The sequence below is a fragment of the Tasmannia lanceolata genome, unplaced genomic scaffold, assembly GCF_043159265.1.
Source record: "Tasmannia lanceolata isolate RefF3 unplaced genomic scaffold, GAP_Taslan_0.1 ptg000037l, whole genome shotgun sequence".
Classification (NCBI taxonomy): Eukaryota; Viridiplantae; Streptophyta; class Magnoliopsida; order Canellales; family Winteraceae; genus Tasmannia; species Tasmannia lanceolata.
In genome coordinates this window covers 54,188,330-54,211,251 of record NW_027518714.1, presented here as the reverse complement: position 1 = coordinate 54,211,251, position 22,922 = coordinate 54,188,330, and the positions used below count along the sequence as shown (strand labels likewise).

Genomic DNA, 22,922 nt, shown 5'->3' with positions numbered 1-22,922 from the left:
TCATTTTGTGTTACCGTGAAATTCATTTCCGACTTTTCGTCCCATTAATACTCGGCTCAACTGATCGAGTGCTCTCTCTCTCTCTACTTAGATCTCTCTTTCTGATCTCAGAATCTCAGATCTCTCTCTCTCTCTCTCTCTCTCTCCCTTTCTGATCTCTGATCTCTCACGGAATAAGGAGCTTCGCAGATCAGTAAGTTCATATCTTCTTCTTCGATCTCATCTTTGACAGATTTTCTTTAATTTTTGGTTTTCATTTATGTTTTCTTCTTCATTTTGTTTATTTGAGATTGCAAATAGCCTTAATCCGTTTCGCTCAAATCTGTTTGGTAAATGAACGAAAAGTTCAGATTCCGATCTTTTGAATGCGTTCCAAATCCTCTGTTTTCCTCATAGAGAATGTGTTTCTTTTACTACTTAATTGCTCCTTCAAAGTTACTAGGATTTTAACATCTTAATAGAACACTGTTCTATCAAAATAGAAATTAGAGAAGAATATGACAGATAAAGAGGGAAATAGTGACTTAATTTTAGGAAATTCGGGCCTCCAATGAGTTAATTCGAGGAAACTCGGCCTCTAATGTGCTAACTGCACTAATTGTGATTATTCCTTACCGAATAGCCACACGGCATCTACATTATATAGAAATTGGCGAATATAAGTTAATTCGAGGAAACTCAGGCTTCCAATGAGTTAATTTCAAGGAAACTCGACCTCCAATGTGCTAACTGCACTAATTATGATTATTCCTTACCGAATAGCCACACGGCATCTACATTATATAGAAATTGGGGAATATAAGTTAATTCGAGGAAACTCAGGCTTCCAATGAGTTAATTTCGAGGAAACTCGACCTCCAAGGTGCTAACTGCACTAATTATGATTATTCCTTATTGAATAGCCACACAACATCTACATTATATAGAAATTGGTGAATATAAGTTAATTCGAGGAAACTCGGGCTTCCAATGAGTTAATTTCGAGGAAACTCGACCTCCAATGTGCTAACCACACTAATTGTGATTATTCCTTACTGAATAGCCACACGGCATCTACATTATATAGAAATTGGCGAATATAAGTTAATTCGAGGAAACTCAGGCCTCCAATGAGTTAATTTGTTGAAACTCGACCTCTAATGTGCTAATTGCACTAATTGTGATTATTCCTTATTGAATAGCCACACGGCATCTACATTATATAGAAATTGGCGAATATAAATTAGGAAAAATAGGGAAAGGAATTTAAGGAAATCTACTAGAATATGGAAATAACATAAATAAGGAAAGGCAATCTAAATAAGGAAAACTGGTTCTAACACATCTTGTCTCCGATTTATTTGCTGTTGGTTCTTTGTCCAAAATTGGAAGAATCAGGTCTCAGGTCTCCCACTTTTAGTAGAATTTTGCAACTATAGGTGCCCTTAACGTGAGAAACATTTTTTTTTATAAATGCTGCATTGCTTGTCAAGACGTATGGGGATCTAAGAGTAAATGAAGTGGCGATGTTACTTGTAATACATGGAGTGAATTTGTTATTGGATAATTTCTTGGTTATTTTATAGTAGAGGAGATTCATTAAATCTAATTAGGAGGATAAGCCACCAATCTGATTATCTTCAGAGATCAGAAGGCCTAATCTTAGATCTTTGGGAGATGGTTTAAGTGGCTTTCAGATGTGCATAGAGAAGAAAAATCATATGGCCTGTCTAATCTTGCTGCTTTGCCAAGGGGATCAAATTATCTAGAATTCTTTGTTTTTTTTTATCCTGATCAATGACAGATTTTTATTCAACTATTTGGGCAGCTTGAATCAGCTTGCTCTTGTGGATCTAGAAGTTAAAGTTGAGAACTTTGTCTACAAGGCCCGTTAGAATGAAGTGTGACTTTTGCTGAGGTGCAATTTTTAGTTCTTCCTCATCCATATCTTCTATTTGTTGATGATGAGCATTTGATGATGCACATGTTGTGCTTATAGAAAAGGGCACCCAACTTGCACCCTCATCTATTTCTAAACTTGGAGGTTCAGGTTTTGTACTCGTGGCATGCTTTATAGAAAAGGGCACCCAACTTGCACCTCATCTATTTCTAAACTTGAAGGTTCAGGTTTTGTACTCGTGGCATGCTCATTGTCTTGGTTTCTCATGATGCCCTATGGGAGTCCTAATAATTCTAAGCAGTGGATGAATGTAATTTAGTGTTATTATTTCATAGAATTTGGCTCATATGAAATTTACTGGTAAGGACGAAGGAGAGAAACACGACAATTACCTTTTCTAGATGTACTGGAGAGAGATCCGTCAGTAAATTTTACCCCACCAAAAATAGGAGCAATAGATAAAAAATCATCCAACTTATCAGTCATATGGTATGAAGCTCCTAAATCAATAATACAGGATATGGAACAATTTGTTTGGGTGAAAGTGTGATGAGCAGAAGCATATACTGATTTACCTAAAATCTCATCCTTTGATTGAGTGCTAATGGAAGTCTTAAGGGTAACAAATTGTTGATTAAGGTCTTGAATTGCTCGATTCCTTTTGTCCGACGCTGAATGTTCTATAGTAGGAGTCGAGGGTTGTATTCCCCCTCAATTGAAATGATATTTGCACTTGGATTTCATTACTGCAGATTTTTTGGATGAAATGCGGATTCATATCCCAACAAAAGCTCTCGTGTGCCTTCGTTTACCAAAGCTGTTGAACTTAAGCTTATTCTTTTCCATTGCAGACATCATCTGATGATTTTGGCATTTCCTAATTATTTCCAACCCATTTATCTCCTTTGTAATTTGCTACAAGCGTTGAACATTCAGTGCTGGTCGAAGCCTCGATTATTTCACTTTCCTGGGAGCCTTTGTGGAAGGCAAACAGATTCTAGATAGTGTGCTCATTGCTGATGGATGTTTGCAATCATGGAACAAGGAAAGAATTTTTGGGGTGGTGTGCGAAATTGACATGGAGAAAGCTTATGATTATTTGGAGTGGGATTTTGTTGATTCTTTGCCGAGGAAGATAGATTTTGGGGGAAGATGGAGTCAGATGAAGGACTGCATGTCTAATCCATTTTTTTCTTTTTTGTGATGATCCATGGTAGTCATAAAGGTTTCTTTCAAAGCTCTAGGGGTTTGAGAATCCATATTTTTTGTGATGATCAATGGTAGCCATAAAGATTTATTTCAAAGATCTAGGGTTTGAGATAGGAAGACCATCTTTCTCCATTCTTATTTACCATGGTTGGGAAGGCCTTAGTCAACTTCTGGTCAGCACGAATTTGTTGAATTTTTTAAGGGGTGGACATAAGGGGAGTGAGATCAATCACCCATCTCCAATGTGCTGTCAGTTCTGACAACACCCTTATCTTTTGCAGAGTAGTCCATGATCATGTCCATAACCTTCATGTTATATTGAGATGGTTTGAAGTGGTGTCTTACTTGAGAGTTTACCTTGGTAAGAATTCTATGGCCGAATGTAATGTGGAGCTCCCTCATATTTATCTTTTAGTGGAAGTTATGGGTTGTTTGATCTCCTTGTTGCCTTTGTCTATCTCTGTCTTCATTTGGGATTGGGAATCCTGTATGGATCCTTATGGAATCCTATCATTGTGTGTGTGTGTGCGCGCGCGCGCGTGCATGTTTCGAATCACACTTATCAAAGTAGCAGCATCTAATATCCCACTGTACTTCATGTCCTCATTCAAAATTCCACGGAAAGCAAAATAATTAGAATAACTTACAATGCAATTTTCTTTGCAAAAACAGAGAGAGACTAGAGCATTTGGTTAAGTGGGAGACTATGTGCCTTCTTAAGAGGGAAGGGGGATTGTGCATTAGTGAATTGGTAAGAAGGAATCAATGCTTTTTAGCAAATGTTTATGGAGATTTGGTGAGGAAAAATAAACTCTGTGGAGGATGGTTATAAAAGGGAAATATTGGGAAGGTGGGAGCGTTGGGATAATGGTAGATTAGGTAGAAGTGCATGCTCGACTGGCATAGATGTCCGTTTTTCCTAGTTTTGACATTTTGTTCAAGGAATTAGGTTTAGGATTGGGGAAGAGAAGAGGTTGGGGTTTTGGAATGACAATTGGTAATGAAAGAACCCTTTGTCCCAAGTTTTTCCAACCCTCTATAGGATTTATAATAGTTTGGGACATAGTATTCTATAGTTTGGGACATAGTATTCTATAGTAACCTAAAAGGGTCGAAAATTAATCGCTTCGTTAAACTTTTATATCTGTTGGAAAAATGTTATATCTCTTAGGTTTAGCTTGATGAAGGGTGTGGACTACCGATCAAGGTTTTAAATTTCGGTTTCGGAATGCGTTTCGGTCCTTCACTGAAGCCAAAATTTTGAAATTTCGGACGAAATCCACGAAATCAAATAGATAATATTTTATTCCATAGAAAATTTCGGCCGAAATTTCAGGAATTTCGGAAAAGTATTAAATAATGAATAAATTCCAGCTTTTTTGTTGAAATCCTTAAATTTTGGACCGAAATTTCGATCGAAATAATGTAACGTTTTGGGTAATATGGATTTCGATTTCGGTATTGACGGAAATCAGAAATTTTGGTCCTGATCCTAGAGGAACCTTCATGGTTAGATCCTTCTACAGATTTCTTGGTTATGCTACGACAGTTTCCTTTCTTTGGACGCAGGTCTGGAGTCGGACTATTCTTTCTCGTCTGCATTCGTTTTATTAGAGAACATGTGCATTTTGTGCTCGGCCTTCATTTTTCTATGGTTTCTTTTATTTGGCATCAGGTTTGTGAATGGTTTGGCATAGATTGTGTCACTTTGGAATCGGTCTCAGATCTTATGAGGATTTGGCGCTAGGGGGCTTGGGCTCTTTAGGCGTGATCCTTTGGAACCTCACCTCATTTGTAGTTATGTGGGAGATTTGGAAGGACAGAAATAAGTGTACCTTTGATGATAGGTGTTCTACCACTCTTTGGGTGGCTTGGAACATAACTTATAGTGTCACTAGTTGGGTGGTCTTGCTCAATGGCTTCCATGGCTATTTCGTGGATTTCATACTTAGGAATGGGGTCATGATGGGTAGAATTCCAAAGATGAAGAAGTCTTCTAGGTGGCAACCCTGCCTCGCAATCTTTTGAAGCTCAAATTCGATGGTTGCTATCTTGGCAACCTCGGCTTTGCTGGCATTGGAGGAGTCTTTAGGAATAGCAGGGGTTCCATTCTTGTAAAGCTCTGATACAGTGATACCATGTGAAACAACCAATCACTCCAAAAGCTTAAGCTGTTAGGGTTGGTGTTATTTAATCATTTATATTTCAACACTGTCCATGTCTCTTGCAAAAATATGATCTAGGGCTTTTACCATAACATATCAACAATTTTCTTATATCACTTTTTAGAAAATCCCCATATTTATCATCAACAGTTCGACACACCCAAGTCAACTCCCTTTTACCTTGGCCAAATTCTCGTCTGAGTCTCTAATTTTCTTTCCATCTCAATCAATAACTCTTTTAGCACACCAGAGTTAATGAAAGTTGACCATGCCAATTGTTGAGTCGAGCATTGTTGACTCGCTCGAGTCAACTTCTTTTTACCTTAGTTGAGTTATTGTTCGAGTTTGAGTTTTTAAACACAAGCTTTTGTAATCAGAGAATTCATTTACCAAGCATGTTACCCTAATATTGTATTTAGTGACTATCTTTCTGTCTCTATTTACCAAGCATGTGAGGCACACACACATCAAAGCTATGTGAATCTCGTCATGATCCCATCAAGATTTGGATAGTAATGATGAGATTTGGAGCTCCTCACATACCATCACTTGCTAAAAACTTAGAAATATCTCGTTACAATCCAATCTTGATTGCCTGTAATGAGATTCCTGCACATTGAATTCATTCTGCATTTTTCGCAGCAGATCATTTCTCCTTTGTTTCAGTCGCCATTTACCTTCGCTATTTTTAAATATGTTAATGATCTTGGGAATCTGAAAGCAAAAATAAAAGTTGAGATGATGGGCAATTCTTTTATTTTTCATGTAGGGGAGTTTAATTAATGAGAACAAACCAATTACTGCGGTCAATTAACCCAAAACACTTTGTATCTATCTTTTTGAAGGTGCTAAAAGTGACATTCATCCATGGCTTTGCCATTGGCAACTGCTGAAGTCTGCGATGCGAACTCACATCTAATCTCAAGTGGTGACCTGCGTGCACTCCAGCCTATTTTCCAAATATATGGGCGGCGCCAAGTTTTCGCTGGTCCGATAGTAACTCTCAAGGTCTTTGAAGACAATGTTTTGGTGCGAGAATTCCTCGAGGAGAAAGGTCATGGGAGAGTTCTGGTTGTGGATGGAGGTGGTAGTATGAGGTGCGCGATATTAGGAGGGAACCCTGTTCAACAAGCTCAGAACAATGGGTGGGCTGGTGTTGTTGTCAATGGCTGTATAAGGGATGTTGATGAGATAAATGGTTGTGATATTGGAGTAAGAGCACTGGCCTCTCATCCATTCAAAGCTAAAAAAAATGGAATTGGTGAGAAACATGTGCCCGTACACATTGCTGGAACGCGAATTTGTGATGGCGAGTGGCTTTATGCAGACACAGATGGCATTCTAATTTCCCAAGGAGAGTTATCGGCCTGAGAATCTCTTTTAAGGTTATATTCCAGGTATTTTTGCTTTGTATTAATGTTCTCTGTAGCATTTTCTTCCCTGATACTACGGGACTTGGTACTTCGGTATATTTGGATGCTTGGTTTCTGCAAGTGAACTGTATGGTATATTCACGTTAATAGGAATAAGCTTTGGCATTTGTTGTCAAGATTCAAGAAAGAAATGTGAAGAGTTTCTGTTGTATGAGTATTCTACTGATAATGGTGGATTATCTGATGACATTGAGCAATCAGTAGGTCATCAAAATGCTATGAATGACTAATGATGTTACAACTACTGTCTGAATCAGAGTGTGGAGGAGGTATGCATTGTATGTGTTTGGTTCTCCCTTCTCTCTGTAAAAATACCGAGAAATACCTTCTAAACACGGATCGAACACGACGTGCAACAAAAAACTTCAAGAAACGATGCAAAGAATACAATCACACAAGAAACACAAGAATTACGTGGTTCAGCCGTGCCTACGTCCACTGAGGGAAGATTTTTCACTATTTCGGTCTAGGGTTACAAACTCTCTTCTTCTTGGCCGAGAAAACACCGAGAAAAAAACCTCGCCCCGTAACCCTAACATGTGGCTATATATCAGTGCCACTATGTGAAGGAATATACCAAAATACCCTTTAGTGAAAATTCAAAAATTAAATTTTCCTTCCGGGGCGTGCGGTCCCCGGCACCCCTAGCGAGCTAACCACATAACTCGACCCGCGTCTGCGTTGCGCGCATTAGTCCGTCAGGGTCCTGTATAATACTAGAATACAAGACATCTACATAGACATCTGTTGGTTTTTTTTAGACATTTAATTTTGATGGAAAGCCTTGAATAGTCAAAAAGTGACCTTTAGGACCTTCATTATGTTATATGAGTATGATCACAAGATTATCCTTGGATAAATAGACCAAACAATTGTGTATATACAATCCTTGGGCTGTATAGACCAGACAATTCTGTATATACAACCCTTGGGAGATATATATAGACCAAACAATTTTACATATATATACAAAGATTGGTATTATAATATTCCTCTCAAATTGATAGGGATAATGAAAACAATTTGTGATGTAGAAGATTGACCTTTGGACTTGGGAAACCCTTTTTAGAATATCAGCAACTTGATCAAGTGTTGAGACATACTAAACATGAATATAGACCCAAATCTATGAGAAGATATTTAAGCCAAGTTGGTTCCACAGCATTAGTAGCTAAATTGTGATACTTCGTTTTAGTTCTAGAACTTGAACTGGAATCAGATCTTTCGGTCATAAGGTTTGATTTCACTGAGAACTTTTGGATAGCCTCACTACATGCTGAGAGTCCCAAGCAAAATGATTGGCTCATCATCAACTCATTAGTCATGGATGTAAGGGCTGCAACAGGGTCAGGTTTTTCAAAACCCTAGCCCAACCTTGGATCCCATTATCTCGGCCCTTACCTGCCTTGACCCTGAGTCAGGGGCCGAAAAACCTCAACCCATTGCCCGCCTTATAGGGCTCAGTGCTGGCCCTGGCCAGTCCTAATTGGCCCTTATTGGGCAGGGCCGGCCCTAATTGACCCTAGTGCAAATACATGTTAAGAGTGCCAAAAATAAAGCAACCACTTATCATATAGAACAAAATGATCAATAAATAGAGAAAGAGAACAAAATAAGACAATATGAATTCAACAACATGACGGGCAACAGAGACAACTAATAATAATAATCTAAAGAAACATCAATCCAAGATAATAGAAAACATTAGCAAAAGAAAGATGCACAGATGGTTCAATTCTATAATAGAAAACTTAGGGTCGGGCCGGGTCAGGGTACCCGAGGCATTAACCTAGAACCCGACCCGACCTGAGTCAGGGTCTAAAAAAATGAACCCTGACCCTCCCTCAGGGTTGGAAAATCCAGCCCTGACCTTGTTTGGGCTCAGGGCTGACAGGGCCAAACTTGCACCCCTAGATGTAAGCATGACAATATGGACATTGCCAAGACAACCCAAAAATTATTTGCATTCTCATCGATCTATATATATAACACATCGGTTATTAATGTCAATGCATCAGTCCCTCTAGTCTAAAAAGAACTCGTACTCGAGCTTGCAACTTTGGGATTGAGCCTCTAGCTCAATGGTAACGGCCTTGCTTTTCAACCTAGAGGTGGGAGGTTCGATCCGGGCTTAACTACCAAATTTTTTTTTTTTTTATGGTAATCCAACTATCATATGTTATCTTTTGAAAACCACAGGCATTTGATTGTAGATACGTTCTTTCATCTTTTACACCTCCATCTATAATAACCCACCATCTTAAGAATTAAAAATCCGATTTATCCGATTTCAAGGTCAAAAATCATGAATGTCATGCAATTTCCTTCCTCAAACATTTTCTCTTTAGAAATCTTACTTGATTTAAGAATAATTTTTATTTTGGAGGAACCAATTTGAATAATGACTTGAAACCAACTTTAGCTTTATTCTTTCATTCACATCCTTCTGTATTTTTTTCTTCCTAAGTCATAGATGAGATGACCTTTGATTTCACACAACTCATCTCTGTGTTTTTCAGTAATTTTAAAGGACCGAGCCTTCCTATTTTTCTACAAAATACATTGTTGGGTCGTGAATCGATGTCAATTGAGTTTGAGTATCATCCATAATATCCAACGTAAGTTCAATTCTCGGTTCTTTACTTGCTTCCATCATCTTTTACAAATTAAAGAGTAAAACCCTCATCTTAACCATATTTAAGTCTAGCATCTTTCTTCATTACCCGACTTCGAAGAAACAGGTTAGATGGGTTGGGATAGGATTGAGAGATTTAGAGACATGCTATGTATCGGGTCAGGTTAACGTCGAGGGAATGCTACCTTATGTTGGGCTAGGGTTGGCCTCAACCTGATCCAACCCAGCCCAAGTTGCACCCCTGATACACATGTAAAAGTAGATTTATGCTTGTTTTGGGACCAAGTGAAAGTGGAACCTGACCAAGATATAGGTGGATCCGATCCGAAGTGGATCCCTTGACAACCCCAAGTTTAAACAAGGCAATGTATATAAGAAAACCCAAACCATAACAGAATCCAATACTTACACAGTCACTAAGACTCAGTTACATGAAAACCAAATACAATTTAATGGGCCAGGAAAATGGCTCATCTCTCATCTTATTTGAACGAGAATCTCGCCTCGCTCCCTCTCAGACTCCAACTGCTCTTACTCATATAACTTATGAGTGGTTTTCACGTGGGCCAGGAAAATGGCTTTAGCTCTCATCTTATTTGAACGAGAATCTCGCCTCGCTTGCTCTCAGACTGCAACTGCTCTAAGTCATAACTTATGAATGGTTTTCATGTCAGCAGCTGCATGAAGAGTGCCTTTCTCCACATGATCCCACCATTTGGGCAGGAAATTGTCTACAACTAATCTGAACCAGGGAGATAGCTTGATACCTTCTTCACCACCATCAGCTTTTCTCAACAACTCTTTCAACTCCTCCTGATTAACATACCTTATATTGGCAACTTCATCTGGGTTTGGATTCACGGTGACATCCCGCACAATGAAGAGTAGATAATCCACTGAAATTAAGCAAAAGATAAATACAATGCATTACAATTAATACATTAGTAACCAAATGAGCACTGTTACATGAATTCTTTTAAATGGGTGAAGAATCCGTGCAAGAGAATCTGAGGCACTTCTAGATCTCTTTTTCCTGTTGTTTATGAACACTACTAGCACAACTTTACAATTACCCATATCCTAATATTAAGTTTCTTAAATGTAAATAAAATATTATATATACTGTTAAGAGGTTATTTCCCAAAAAGCTCTCACAAGCTAATTAAAGAAAAAGGAAAGCTGGGTTTGTGCAAGCATCAAAATATGGCTGTGCTGACAAAATTTCCCTAAATTATTCAATATATTAATGGTTAAAACCATATTATTATGTAAATAATCGAGAATTGATTAAAATATTTTGGGAAATCCACGAATCGTTCTTTTTTAGGTTTGCTGAATCCGACACTCAATACCCATGCCGGATTCCGACACTCCGTATCGGTACTAATGCAACATAGCAAATGAGTAATTAAGCTAGTTGGGTTATGTTCCAGTTGGACATACATTCGTGCTCTCCCCACTTGCCGTCTGATGGGGCCATGTACAGCATACGACCAAGGGGGGTGAATTGATCAACCGGCAAATCTTGGGCAGGAATGCCCAGTTCATCAAAGAGCTTTCTCTGTGCAGCATTCTTTACCCCTGTATAAGAAAAAAGAATTAATTTGATATCATCGAATGAGAAGCCCGGAAACTGAAAACTACAAAGTGCTTGACTGAGAAATTACCAAGGAAGTTTTCCTCTATAAGCTCAGATTCACGATAAAGTGGATGGCTGCAGCAGGTATTTGTCCACACTAGAGGAAATGTTACCTTTGCCGCAGACCGTTGCTGCCCAGAAAAGAAAGAGGAATATATGATTGGAAAGAATAACTTATACAACCCAAGTTATATGAATTGAAACGGCTCAATTAGATATGAGCTATATGAGGTTGTGTCAGATATAGAAGAAGAATATCTTTGCAATGTCGCAGAATTTGAGAAATTTATAGTCGCAGAATTTGAGAAATGTATAGCCAACTAAATCTGGGCAAATCCAGATGCCTTACATCAGAAAGGATTATAAGCCGTAACAGGTACTAATGTACTGCATAATAAAACTTAACTTTTCAAGAGTGTTAACTTATCAACTTCTCCAAAAGCTCAAGCTGTTGGAGAAAGGCGTTATTTATCTTTTATACTTTAACACTCCCCCGCACGTGTAGCCCACTTGGCAAACACGTGGCACATGTGGTCCCACTTTGGGCCGACCATCGCATGTGGATCTTTGCTATCCGAGAGGTTTGAACTCGAGACCTTTTGCTTTGATACCATGTTAACTTACCAACTTCTCCAAAAGCTTAAGCTGTTGGAGAAAGGTGTTATTTATCTTTTATACTTTAACAAAGAGCAAAAGAGAAATGAAACCCATTTGAGCAATACTAACCACAGCTACTACTGTTACTGCAACCAAAAAGCATGTTGCAGCATTATATTTTTTGCTAGGGTAATGTTTCAAATGAATTTGAGGAGATATTCTCAACATGCGGGAAATTGCAATAGAAGTCAAACATACAACTGATCCCGAATTTTTAGTGTTCTAACTTTCTTCTTCAAGGGCTCTTCGAAAAGGATTTTTGAACATTCAAAAGAAAACTTTGCCACCATTGTGCATTGGGCAGCTATCCTCCGAGTTCTGCGGTATTTCAGAGTCTTCTTTTCGGCACTCCTAGGATGAGGTCCCGTTGAGTAGGTTTTCGGTGGAGAAACTTCCTCCTCACTTGTCTCTGCCTCCTACCGGGTTCTTTAACCTTAACTTTGACGATTCTAGCCCGGAGAACCCGGGCCCTACAAGCATTGGGAGCCTTCTTCATAGTGCAAAGAGCAAGGCTCGGTGGGCCTCATCTGGTTCAATTGGCAAGAAAGATTCTAACATGACGGAGATTCAGACCGTGTTAGCTGGAATTCAAGTAGTAAACCAAGATGTCTTTGGTTTTCTTGTAGTGGACAGTGACTCAATGTTATTTGTTGGATAAATGAGGGGGAAAGTTACCCTTGGCGATTTGTTAATGCCACTAAGGAGGTGCTGACTGCTGAATAAGGTTGAGGGGCACTCCATGACATTTCAGCATATTCGGCGATTGGCAAATAGTGATGTTGATCACTTGCACAAATATTACTTTTTGAATAATCCAACAAAGATTCCTAATTGTTGGTAGCATGAAGATTTCTTTTTTTGTTGAATAATCACATACACAGATAAAATTGAAAATACACAACACTAACAAACATAAAGCATGATAGGTCAGTCAACGAGAGCGAAGTATTTGCAGCATGATAGTTAATTCGACAAATAGAAGTAGCCAGGAAGTGTCAGGTACCAATACCAATACTGGTACCATAATGTGTTGGACAAGCATACATTGGGCATGTCTAGATATATTGGCCATAGACGCCCAATAGAGTTTCCTGGTTTCTTTGGGGTGTCTGGATAGTGCATAAAATTGTGATTTCCACCCAAAATACTACCATATGTGATTCTACTCAATGCATAAATGTAGGTCATATCTTTTCGGACATATCACACTGGATTCCTAAGCTATCAGAGTCTGCTTACGAAATAGGAATCAAAGATGGAATATCAAAATCTCGAAACAACATGTAGGTGTTAAAGTACTTGCCCATCACATACATATTTTACTAATTCGAAAAGACGGGTCACATAAGAAGAATAATTAAACAAATAAATTAAATTTACACCTAGAAATTAAATTAATGTTCCACTATCATTAAGATTATACACATACTAACAGTTGAGAGTATTATATATATATATATATATATATATATATATATATATATATGAGAATAGAGTTCGTGAGGGTGCCCTCATATAGCTTATATGAGGTGGCTCTCACAAAACATAAGGGGCCCACATTGTTAGGATGATCCGAAGCATTCATTTGAAAGGTCCCATCATAGATAGGGTGTGTACAAAAAATCAGCTCCATTGGATCATCCTAACCCCTCCAAAAGTGGGGACAAAAATGGATAGACACGTTTTGTCCACAAATCTGCCCATTTTTTCCCCCACTTTTGGAGGGGTTAGGATGATCCAATGGAGCTGATTTTTTGTACACACCCTATCTATGATGGGACCTTTCAAATGAATGCTTCGGATCATCCTAACAATGTGGGCCCCTTATGTTTTGTGAGAGCCACCTCATATAAGCTATATGAGGGCACCCTCAGGAACTCTATTCTCATATATAATACTCTCTCTCTCTCTCTCTCTATATATATATATATATATATATATATATATATATATATAAGACAAAGTATATTTACTAACAAAGTATATGTGTAAGGTTGCCCATTGTGACCTGGTGGTCGGTCACGGGTTCGAGTCACGGAAACAGCCTCTTTGCAAAGCACCGGTAAGGTTGCGTACATCTAGCCCTCCCCAGACCCCGCAATGGCGGGAGCCTCGAGCATTGGGCCTCCCTTTTTTTTTTTTTTTTTTACAGAGTCAAAGCAAAGTACAAATACAAGCCACTGCAGATTTCTTAAGAGAGATATCAAATGGTTACACAACTCAATGCTAAGCAATACATGACTGGTTTCTCATGTTGCAGTCAAAGTTATCTGAATCTTAAGAAACATAAGTATTTCCTCTAGTAAGCATTATAAGCAAGTACTTTATAGCCAATAACTAGATCCTTAAGCCCTTTCAAATTGATAGAAGACAATATATTAATTGATGAACTATTATACTCTTTTCAGTTCAAGGTAAAAAGGTCAACCAGTACATCCATTTTCCAAGCATAAAAATTGGCCTACCTGAAGGAGCAGCTCATATTTTGAGTTAAATAGGAAGACACTAAAAGCTCTATGTAGCAGATTCTCAGATTCTATTTTTTCCATCAGATGACCTGTGCAACAGTATACAACCATAATAAGACAATAGCATAAACCATAATAAGATAGATTCTTTGAATAATTAGAGGGCAACCAGATACATGTTGCCCCCTGGGCAATGAAAAGATCAAGGGATTAGCTGAAAATGACAAAGCATTGAGAAAAACGTCTATATAGGTAACGTTAGCAGGATATTCAGGTGATATGCATGAGCATCAAAGTAGTAGTATAAATGGCTTATTTAACCCAAGCTATGAAGCACGGGTACAGGGTTCGGGTACGACACGACACGGGTACGTGATTTTCCAAACAATCGGGGTGCGGGTACGTTCGGGTATGCCGAATATAATAATATATTTATAAAAATTAAAAAAAAATTGGAGAGCAATCAAATAACAATAACATCACCAAAATGAAAATTTATAATATTACTCTTCATTTCATAAGTGATTAAGTTCCATATTTCATAACATGAGGCATCAATACATCATTCATTAGAAAAAAAAGTTTGTCGCCAGTGTGTTGACCAGTGCCTGACAAGATGAATAATTTTTAGAGATCAAATTATGAGATTTTTAATACCGGACTTTTGGGATTTAATAATGTTTGGACATGATAGATTTTATGAATTTTTAAAATTTGAAAAATATCCCACCGTTTGGAAGTTAAGAAAGTTAAAATTTTGACCCGACCATTTTTCTTCGGATTTTGTACTAGAACAGGAGAGTTAACTCTTTTTCCTTTTAGATTTGGGTCTTGAAACTATTTTTAATATATCCAAATGGGGGGCATTCCGTTATTAGACATTTACTTAAATGGTTTACATGTAAATACTAAGTACAGGAGGGGAGAGAGAAGAAGCACATGAAGGATTTAAACCAGATAACAGAAGCAATGGTTTATATGTAAATACTAAGTACAGGAGGGGAAAGAGAAGAAGCACATGAAGGATTTAAACCAGATAAGAGAAGCAGGAGGTGTCGGGTACGCGTGGGTACGCACCCAGCAACCAAAATTGAGGTTTTTTTCTTAAATAATTGGGGTACGTACCCAGGACGTACCCGCACCCCCATACGTGTCGGGTACGGGTACGGGAGCCCCGGGAGAGTACCCGTGCTTCCTAGAACCCAAGGAAGCAGGAATCTTTACGTGGATTGAGGAATCGTTTGTGCTTCGGAGGAATCCCGATTCGGAATCGTGGGAAACACGATTCCCACTCTATGGGAAACATGATTCCCACTTTTGGGAACCGCGGTTTAATGTTATGTGAAACGCGATTCCCGAGTGATTCCCCAGAGATTCCCTGACGATTCCCAACTCCCCAGTGACTTCACAATTCCCGCTTCCGACCATCCCGGGAGCCTTCGATTCGTGCTCTGGCAACCTTGCTTTAACCAATCCTTCCACCTTGAAGGGACCTAAACTTCCAACATTTCAGAATGCAACAGTTTTTGACACTTACAAGAGATGAAATGGCAAGTAACTCAAATATGTTGGCTAATTTGTCTTCACTCTAAAACTGCTAATGGTCCTGCCATCATCAATTAAGCAAGAGTTGGAAATTAAAAAATTGAAAAATACTAAACATAAAAGAGCATTGCCTCCCAGGTTATCAACTCAATGGTGACAAACAGAAAGTTTGGGTTTACATGGGCTTGGCTGATGGGTTTCAAGTGGTTGGAACATAATGTCCAATAAATGCTCTCTTTATGAGAGGAGCAATAATGCCTTATTGATAGGATAACTCCAAGGTTATCTCATATATTGTATTAACTTTTGGTGCTACGTCAGAGTAAGCTTTTTTTTTTTTTTGAGTAAACACACTTTGCCCACCGTGGTGCTCGAACCCATGACCACAAGGAGAAAACATGCGGTGGGCGTGGAAAATACATCAAATTTCTAGAGGGTCAAGGTAGAAGAAGCTGTGAACATGAAAGACATGGTCGGGATAGAGGTTTGAGTTGTGATAAGTGATAGAATTAAGAGGAGCCTTATCCTACTCAAGCTAAAGACAACATATTTACCTCTTCAAAGAAGAACAAGGACCAAGAAGCAATTTCTCAATTTGTCAAACTACGAAAGTTACCATAGTCCAGGGACGGGACCTCCATTCAAACTTTATAAAGATCAGAATAAATTTTGGACAATGATTCCACCAAGCATTCTCCAATTTGAAAAAATGAACCATAGGTTTTAAGCCTCCAAAGAATTCCTCTCAACCTTCAATCTTTAACACCATTATTTTTGCCTTTAAAATTTTAAAGAGAAAAACCATTAAAAGCCATTATATTCTCGAGTAACGGACATTATCTACCAATCTAACAGTTGTTATATCAACAATCAATATAACAAGCTGCCCTGAAAAAAGGTATCACTGACTTTCTTGATTTTAGTATTGTAAGATCAATGTTAAATTGTTAAAACGTGTCACTCCAATCCAAAGAAATGTTTATTTAAAGTGGTCACACACTTAAATAATGGAAAGATAATAGAAATTACTACAATTGTTCTTAAAATGAACATTTTAACACTTATAGCAAAAATAATGGAAATAAAAAGGGTGCTAAAATGACCTTTTTCTTTCGTAGACAAACCAAGATTTTATAGTTTACAAGCTATGTTACCTACAAAAATTAACAGTTATCACATGAAAGTAAAGATTCTTCAAGTAATAAAACAACATCAAGTTGATTTTACAGAAAGAAGTTCCCACTTACAATTGTATTTAGAATCATGACCGATAACATGATCTTCCTCATCCACTAAGATACATCTGCACAAAGTCATCGATGAACTTATTTTTAATCTTTCATTAAATCCAGTGAAACCAAATAAATAGCAGAGAACACAAAAACCCCTTTGAAATATAGTTATACAAGCTCTATGTTCAAAGACTAAGTTGTTTACAGTTAAGAGATGCTAGTCACATAACTGGAAACCTATCATATAATACTCATTGACATGATTAAAAGAAATTTCACTAGGAAAGCTGAAAAGAAAATGCAAGAACAATCTAGTATTAACCATTGACAAAGAATAAATTACACATAAATGCCTAACTTAAACAGAGAGATTCATGGAGTAGGTTTCCCAAACACAGAGGTCGCTATATATTTTTTTCTTTTGAAAGGTAATCATATATGAAATTTGAAAAGTGAAAATGTTAAACATGACCAGATGATCATGGAGTACAGAAAGAATATGGAAGAAGAAACAACTGAAACAATACTTTGTCACTCCACCCTTGTTACACCAACATCAACAATAGGAGGGGTTGAGCCTTTAGCTCAGTTGGTTAAGGCTTTGTTTTCCAACCCTGAGGTCAGGGGTTCAATCCAGCTTACCTATAAAAAAAATCAAGAATAGGAAACCAATCTCTAGCAACTAGCTTCAATCTATCTATAGTTCTACAGTTTGTCAGTTTTGCAATGTATCAGATGCCTCCAAATTAGTACCCCAAAAAATGGTGGAACTATATTTTCTGTGATTAAAAAAAAGAAGGCTCAAAGTTTCCTCCATAAAATCTGCAAGATTACATGGATACTCGAGCCAAGGCTTGTCCACTTCACATATTGCATGAGGCTCCACTTTGAATGAACCATGAAAGTGGTAAAAAAACCCACCTGGTCCCTCCTCTGTGATCCTTAATACGATTCCTCCCTATGCAGGGCCTCCTGGATTTCCAGGAGATTGTTACATTATTAAGCCAACAATTACCTACACCTAAGCCAAGGCTATTTTGTACGGAGAGAAAATCGGGAGTAAAAATTCTAGCATTTTGACTAGTTACTAAACTTGGACGCTTTAAGAATGTCAAATAAACTATTATGCTGAGATAAGTTTGGAGCACATATGCATTTCAACAATAAAGCAAAGTGATGCCAATTTATTGCCGTTATAAATATTTTAGTATGGAAGACAGGTGTCTCATGTATATTTTAGTTCAATTTATGACAAAACTTTAGCCAACCATTAGAGACATACGCACTTATAGAATAAAATCCACATACTTTACTTACTCAAAATGTTAGTTAGTAAAACTAGCTTGTATACATTGTTTCAAAAGGCTACTTAATCTAGGCTAATGCATACATCTGGCAACGAGGTGGAAAAAAAGGGCCTTTAGACTCATGCCAAGGCTAGAGAAAAGGCTTACATCTTCGGAGAGTATTATGCCGCAGACTGCTATGTTTTCCTTCCATCACAGAGTTGTAATAGTAGTAAAACTCTTCTAAAATTTTATGATCCATTTTCCCCTTCCTAACACAATAATGTAGTTCAGATATCGACTCTTTCCAAGGATTGACAGGACTGCAAAAGCAGCGTTTCTTTGCTATTCAAGATGGGAGATTACATGAATAGGGAACCTGGTAATGAATGTAAAATTTGCAAACCAACACGCTTTCCATAAGCTATTGTAGTTACACATATAACAAGGCATGGCTTCAATCATAAAAGCTTTTGGACTATATCCAAAACAGAAAAAAATAAAAATATAAAAACAGCCTCTCAAAGAACCATCTTTGTCCCCAAATCCCCTAGTAAATTAGTTATGGAACGTGAACTCCTCCTCCTTCTTGTTCAACCAAAGAGGGGTTGAGCGTTGTACCTAAATGGTTATGACACATGCGTCAAAAGCATTATAATGTTGACGTCCAATATTTTATTCCAGCTAATCGAGCAAGAAATATCATCAAATAGCATAATGGAATTGATTAATTGCTACAACAATAAATACAAAACCAAAAACATACAAATAGAAAAAATTCTAGCATACAGGACTGTCAAACATTGAAAAAGAAGAAGAAGCTCAAACAGAAATTAAAAGTATACATTCTTTGTCCAAGGGAAGATGATCCTACTCTTAATATGGATGATGGATCCAACAGAAAAATAAAAGGAAATCTATAGTGTTTTGTGGCCAGATAAGGTCCAATCTCTACCAACAGAAAAGATTTTTCTTTTTCTTTTCTTTTATTATTCCTCTTTTCCTTTTTTTTTCATTTTTGAGGAACGACTGTGACTGCAGTGAAAATGGCAACCAATTAACTAGTCTTACAAAACAATGTAGCGAAACACATAAGAAGAAGCATGTCTAATGCATGACACATATTTTTCTCCCAAAAATACCCTGAAACCCATGCTCATGGATTCACAGATCCTAGGGGGCAAGGAGATATGGGATTCCGGTTCTTTGCGGACCTTATAGTTCCTAGTTGGGGTTGAGGTTGGACACCTCCTCCTATATACAACTAGCATCTATCTTGCTGACATGCACGTGATGTAGAGTGACTTATCTCAATCACTTGGGTAGTGGACCCTAAGCAAGATAGAATGGATATGACAATGAGATTGCGTACTGAACGGGATAGCATTAGAATAGCTTGTGGAGAGGAGATAGTTGAGCTATTCTACCAGACAGGACCCTTTACACGTCCTTTGACCTAAGAGGTCATATTGGTCTGAAAACAAATTAAATCCATTTTTTATTGATAGAAAAAGCCACTCAAGTAATAACACACTAATTAACTAGTCTGCCAATATATTTTATACAGAATTCCAAACATAAAAAATAGTAAATACAGAAAAATAATGTCGGAAATTATGATACGAGAGCTAAAACACATTTTGTGGCAAATAATGATTCTGGGACTCACCCAAAACCTATGTGCATTTCCAATACCTTATTATGCACATCAACCTATCTTCTAGAAGCTAGGAAAATATCATTGAAGAAACAAGGACAAGCACGTGTAACCATGCACACAGATGGCCTAACTTAGAAGTGAGAAATAGAGCATACTCATCTGGTAAACAACAAAGGGATAGACGAAAGGAAATCCATATCCTTTTTTTTTTTTTTTTTTGGAGCAAGTTAATGGGATTTTTTTAAAGAAACAATAATCAATGTCGAAAAAAAATTCAGGGTGGCCAAACACACCCTCTAAGAGTCTGTCATAAACTCAAGGACTGAACCAGTTCATTCTCATCAACAAGCAAGATTTTAAATGTCAATTTCGGCCACCAACTAAACCGAGACTTTTGGGTGACTTTTCGGTTTAGGTGGAAATTTCGGCCGAAATAATGTTAAAAAATTAAAAAGATTATTAAAATTCATTTTTATAAAATTTCCACCATAATTTCGGAAATTTCGGTGGAAATTTTGTAAAAAGGGTTAAAAACGAAATTAAACAGAAATTTCGGGAACTGACGAAAAAAATAAATTACAAGGAAATTTTGTTTCGGCCGAAATCTCAAATTAATCAATCCTCCTATATTGTAATCAATTGAAGAGAACAATGAAGTTTTTTTTTTTTTAAAAAAAAAAACTGGTATGGGAAAGGTTTACCTAACAAAGATAATAAAACCCTAACCCTAACCCTAATCCCAACAGAATCAAAATCGAGTCTACATTTTTAATCCCTACACAATTTTCCATCCAAATCATCATCAAAGAAATAGAAACATAGTAAAAAAAAAAAAGGAAAAGAAAGATCAATTATACGGATCGGATCGGATCCTAAATGGACTTACTCGTCTTCAAACATGAGGCGTTTCTGAACGGCATCCATGGCGGAATCTGAAATTTCGCCCATGGAGACTAAGGAGGAGAGTGATCGAATGGACGGTCGAGATCGAGAGGAAAATGAGAGAGATGATGAAGATTTATTATAAAGAGAAGGTCCGAATCGGATCAAATCGGATCCTAGAGCTCTTGGTCCGGCCTTGGTTGTGGTGGTGGCGAAGAGAGTGGTGAATAGAGCACAAGCGGCCGACATTTGGGCTCTAATTTGATACCTACACTCCCAATATATTTAGATTTAAACAATCTCTAGATGGACCTTCCTTCCTTCCTTGGCCTGCTTATACATTTATACGGAGTGGAAGTGTTTTCTACACAGCCCCCCTGTGATTTTATTAATGGCACCCCTTCTGGTTTTTGCTTAAATGACCAAAATGCCCTGTATCGAAAGATAGGCGTATTTTCATTCACGGGGGGCGGGGCGGGGCGGGGCAGGTCAACACGTTTTAAACGTTTTTTTTCCTTTTTGACCAACTTTAACCCAACTATATCTTGAAACTGATACAATTTTAAGAGGAATGATAGAATGAAGGGCGCCATTGTTAAAAAATTAGCTTCAAGGGCGTCCTTATTGGTTGATTTCTCGGTTTCCACTTTTTTAGGCACCATCCAGTTTTTTTGGCGCCACACTTTGCAGAAATTAACCATTAGGGGCGCCCTTCATTCTATCATTTCTCCAATTTTAAATGCATTTTTAAAAAAACTGATACTGTATGGTTTGGATTGCCGAAATCAAGCTGCGGAATCGGGGTTTGATTCCAATTCTACCGGATTCTGATTCTTACGTTTGGTTAAAAAAAATGGAATAAAGGGGAAGAATTGACGTCGACACATGGTGAAATTAGGGTGTGGGGTGCCAGAATTTGTTTCCCAGCCCAAGAAGTCGTATTCTGATTCCGCATTGACCGTTTCGGTTTTTAGTGGTTTCGGTGTCGGTCTCCTCCGAAATTTCGGATTTCGGTCGAAATTTAAAACCGTGCTCTCTAACGCTAGAAGGGGGTGTCCCAGATATATCATTTCCCCCAAAAGTGGGCACCATAAGACTTTGAGTGAAATGCTTGTTTAATATAGTCTAAGTACCACCTTTTGTAATAGAATCCATATTCTAGGGTGTTGAATTTTTCACGCCATTAAATGAAAATGTGTCCACCCTCTCCCTTTTAAGTTTTAATAAAAAGAAATTTAGAATGAAGCTACAATCCCTCAAATTAAAAATCTCTCCTCTCCACTTGCGACATCACCCACTCTCTACTCTTTCCTCATCTTTATCTCATCCCTTGCGTCATCGAACAAGGTATACTTGTCGGTCAAACAACATCATTTAAAAAAAAAAGAAAAAACTAAACAATGTAAAGATGCATCTTTATAAAAATACTTAATGCTTACCCAAACAACTTACAAACTATTTCATAAAAATAAAAAAATCAATGTTTTAAGCTTTTGGTGAGTTTGGTACTTTCAATGAAAACAATATGATGACACACTTGTTTTAGGGATATATTCCAAACACAGCCTCCAAATATTGCCATGAATACTAAAATAATGGTATGTATTGAATTCTAAATGATTAAATAACACCAACTCTTAACCATTTGAGCTTCTGGAGTATTTGATTGTGTCTCTTGGTATCAGAGCTATTGCCTCACGGCAGGTCCTGGGTTCTAATGTAAGATCTTATGCGGGCAATAATTGATGTAAGATCGATGGTCTAGATTGAAGAATGAGATTGAGTGTGAAATTACTAGAATTACCTATTTGCATGGTGATCGGTAAGGGTATAAGGGTAATTAGCGCATCCCATCCTTATTAAGACATTGATGATTAGTGTCACCCTAGATTCAACTACATCCATTGGATAAATACATTAAGCCAGTTAGGATTTATTATGGGTGGAACCCTAGGAGGTCTTTTTATATAAATATAGGGGTTGGTCTGTGTTGCCATCTAACATGACCAAAAGAGATCTCCCCCACCAGAGATCGGGCAGACCAAAGAGGCGGTAGAAGACCGAGCCTAATCAATCAATGTCATGGCCGATCGAGGTAAGTCTCACAATCTATTTTTTTGTATCCTAGTATTTTGCATGGTAGATCCTTTAGATTAATTTGTTATAATCATGGCATAATTATAACAAATTAATGTGTAGGGCTAACCCAACAATTCCTTAATATTAAGAATA

The 22,922-nt window shown here is 37.6% G+C and overlaps 2 protein-coding genes across 2 annotated transcripts; one reads left to right on the top strand and one right to left on the bottom strand.

Annotated features, from left to right (window-relative positions):
• Window positions 1–6,817, top strand: LOC143860743 (putative 4-hydroxy-4-methyl-2-oxoglutarate aldolase 2). Its single transcript, XM_077371556.1, has 2 exons — window positions 1–193; window positions 6,099–6,817. The coding sequence occupies exon 2, from the start codon at window positions 6,121–6,123 to the stop codon at window positions 6,622–6,624; it is 504 nt and encodes a 167-aa protein (XP_077227671.1). The 5' UTR covers window positions 1–193; window positions 6,099–6,120; the 3' UTR covers window positions 6,625–6,817.
• Window positions 6,818–9,673: 2,856 nt separating this feature from the next.
• LOC143860297 (isopentenyl-diphosphate Delta-isomerase I-like) lies at window positions 9,674–21,035 on the bottom strand. Its single transcript, XM_077370869.1, has 6 exons — window positions 20,695–21,035; window positions 16,878–16,933; window positions 14,083–14,174; window positions 10,989–11,091; window positions 10,765–10,902; window positions 9,674–10,217 (listed from the first exon to the last, which is right to left on the bottom strand). The coding sequence occupies exons 1-6, from the start codon at window positions 20,937–20,939 to the stop codon at window positions 9,967–9,969; spliced, it is 885 nt and encodes a 294-aa protein (XP_077226984.1). The 5' UTR covers window positions 20,940–21,035; the 3' UTR covers window positions 9,674–9,966.
• Window positions 21,036–22,922: the final 1,887 nt, after the last annotated feature.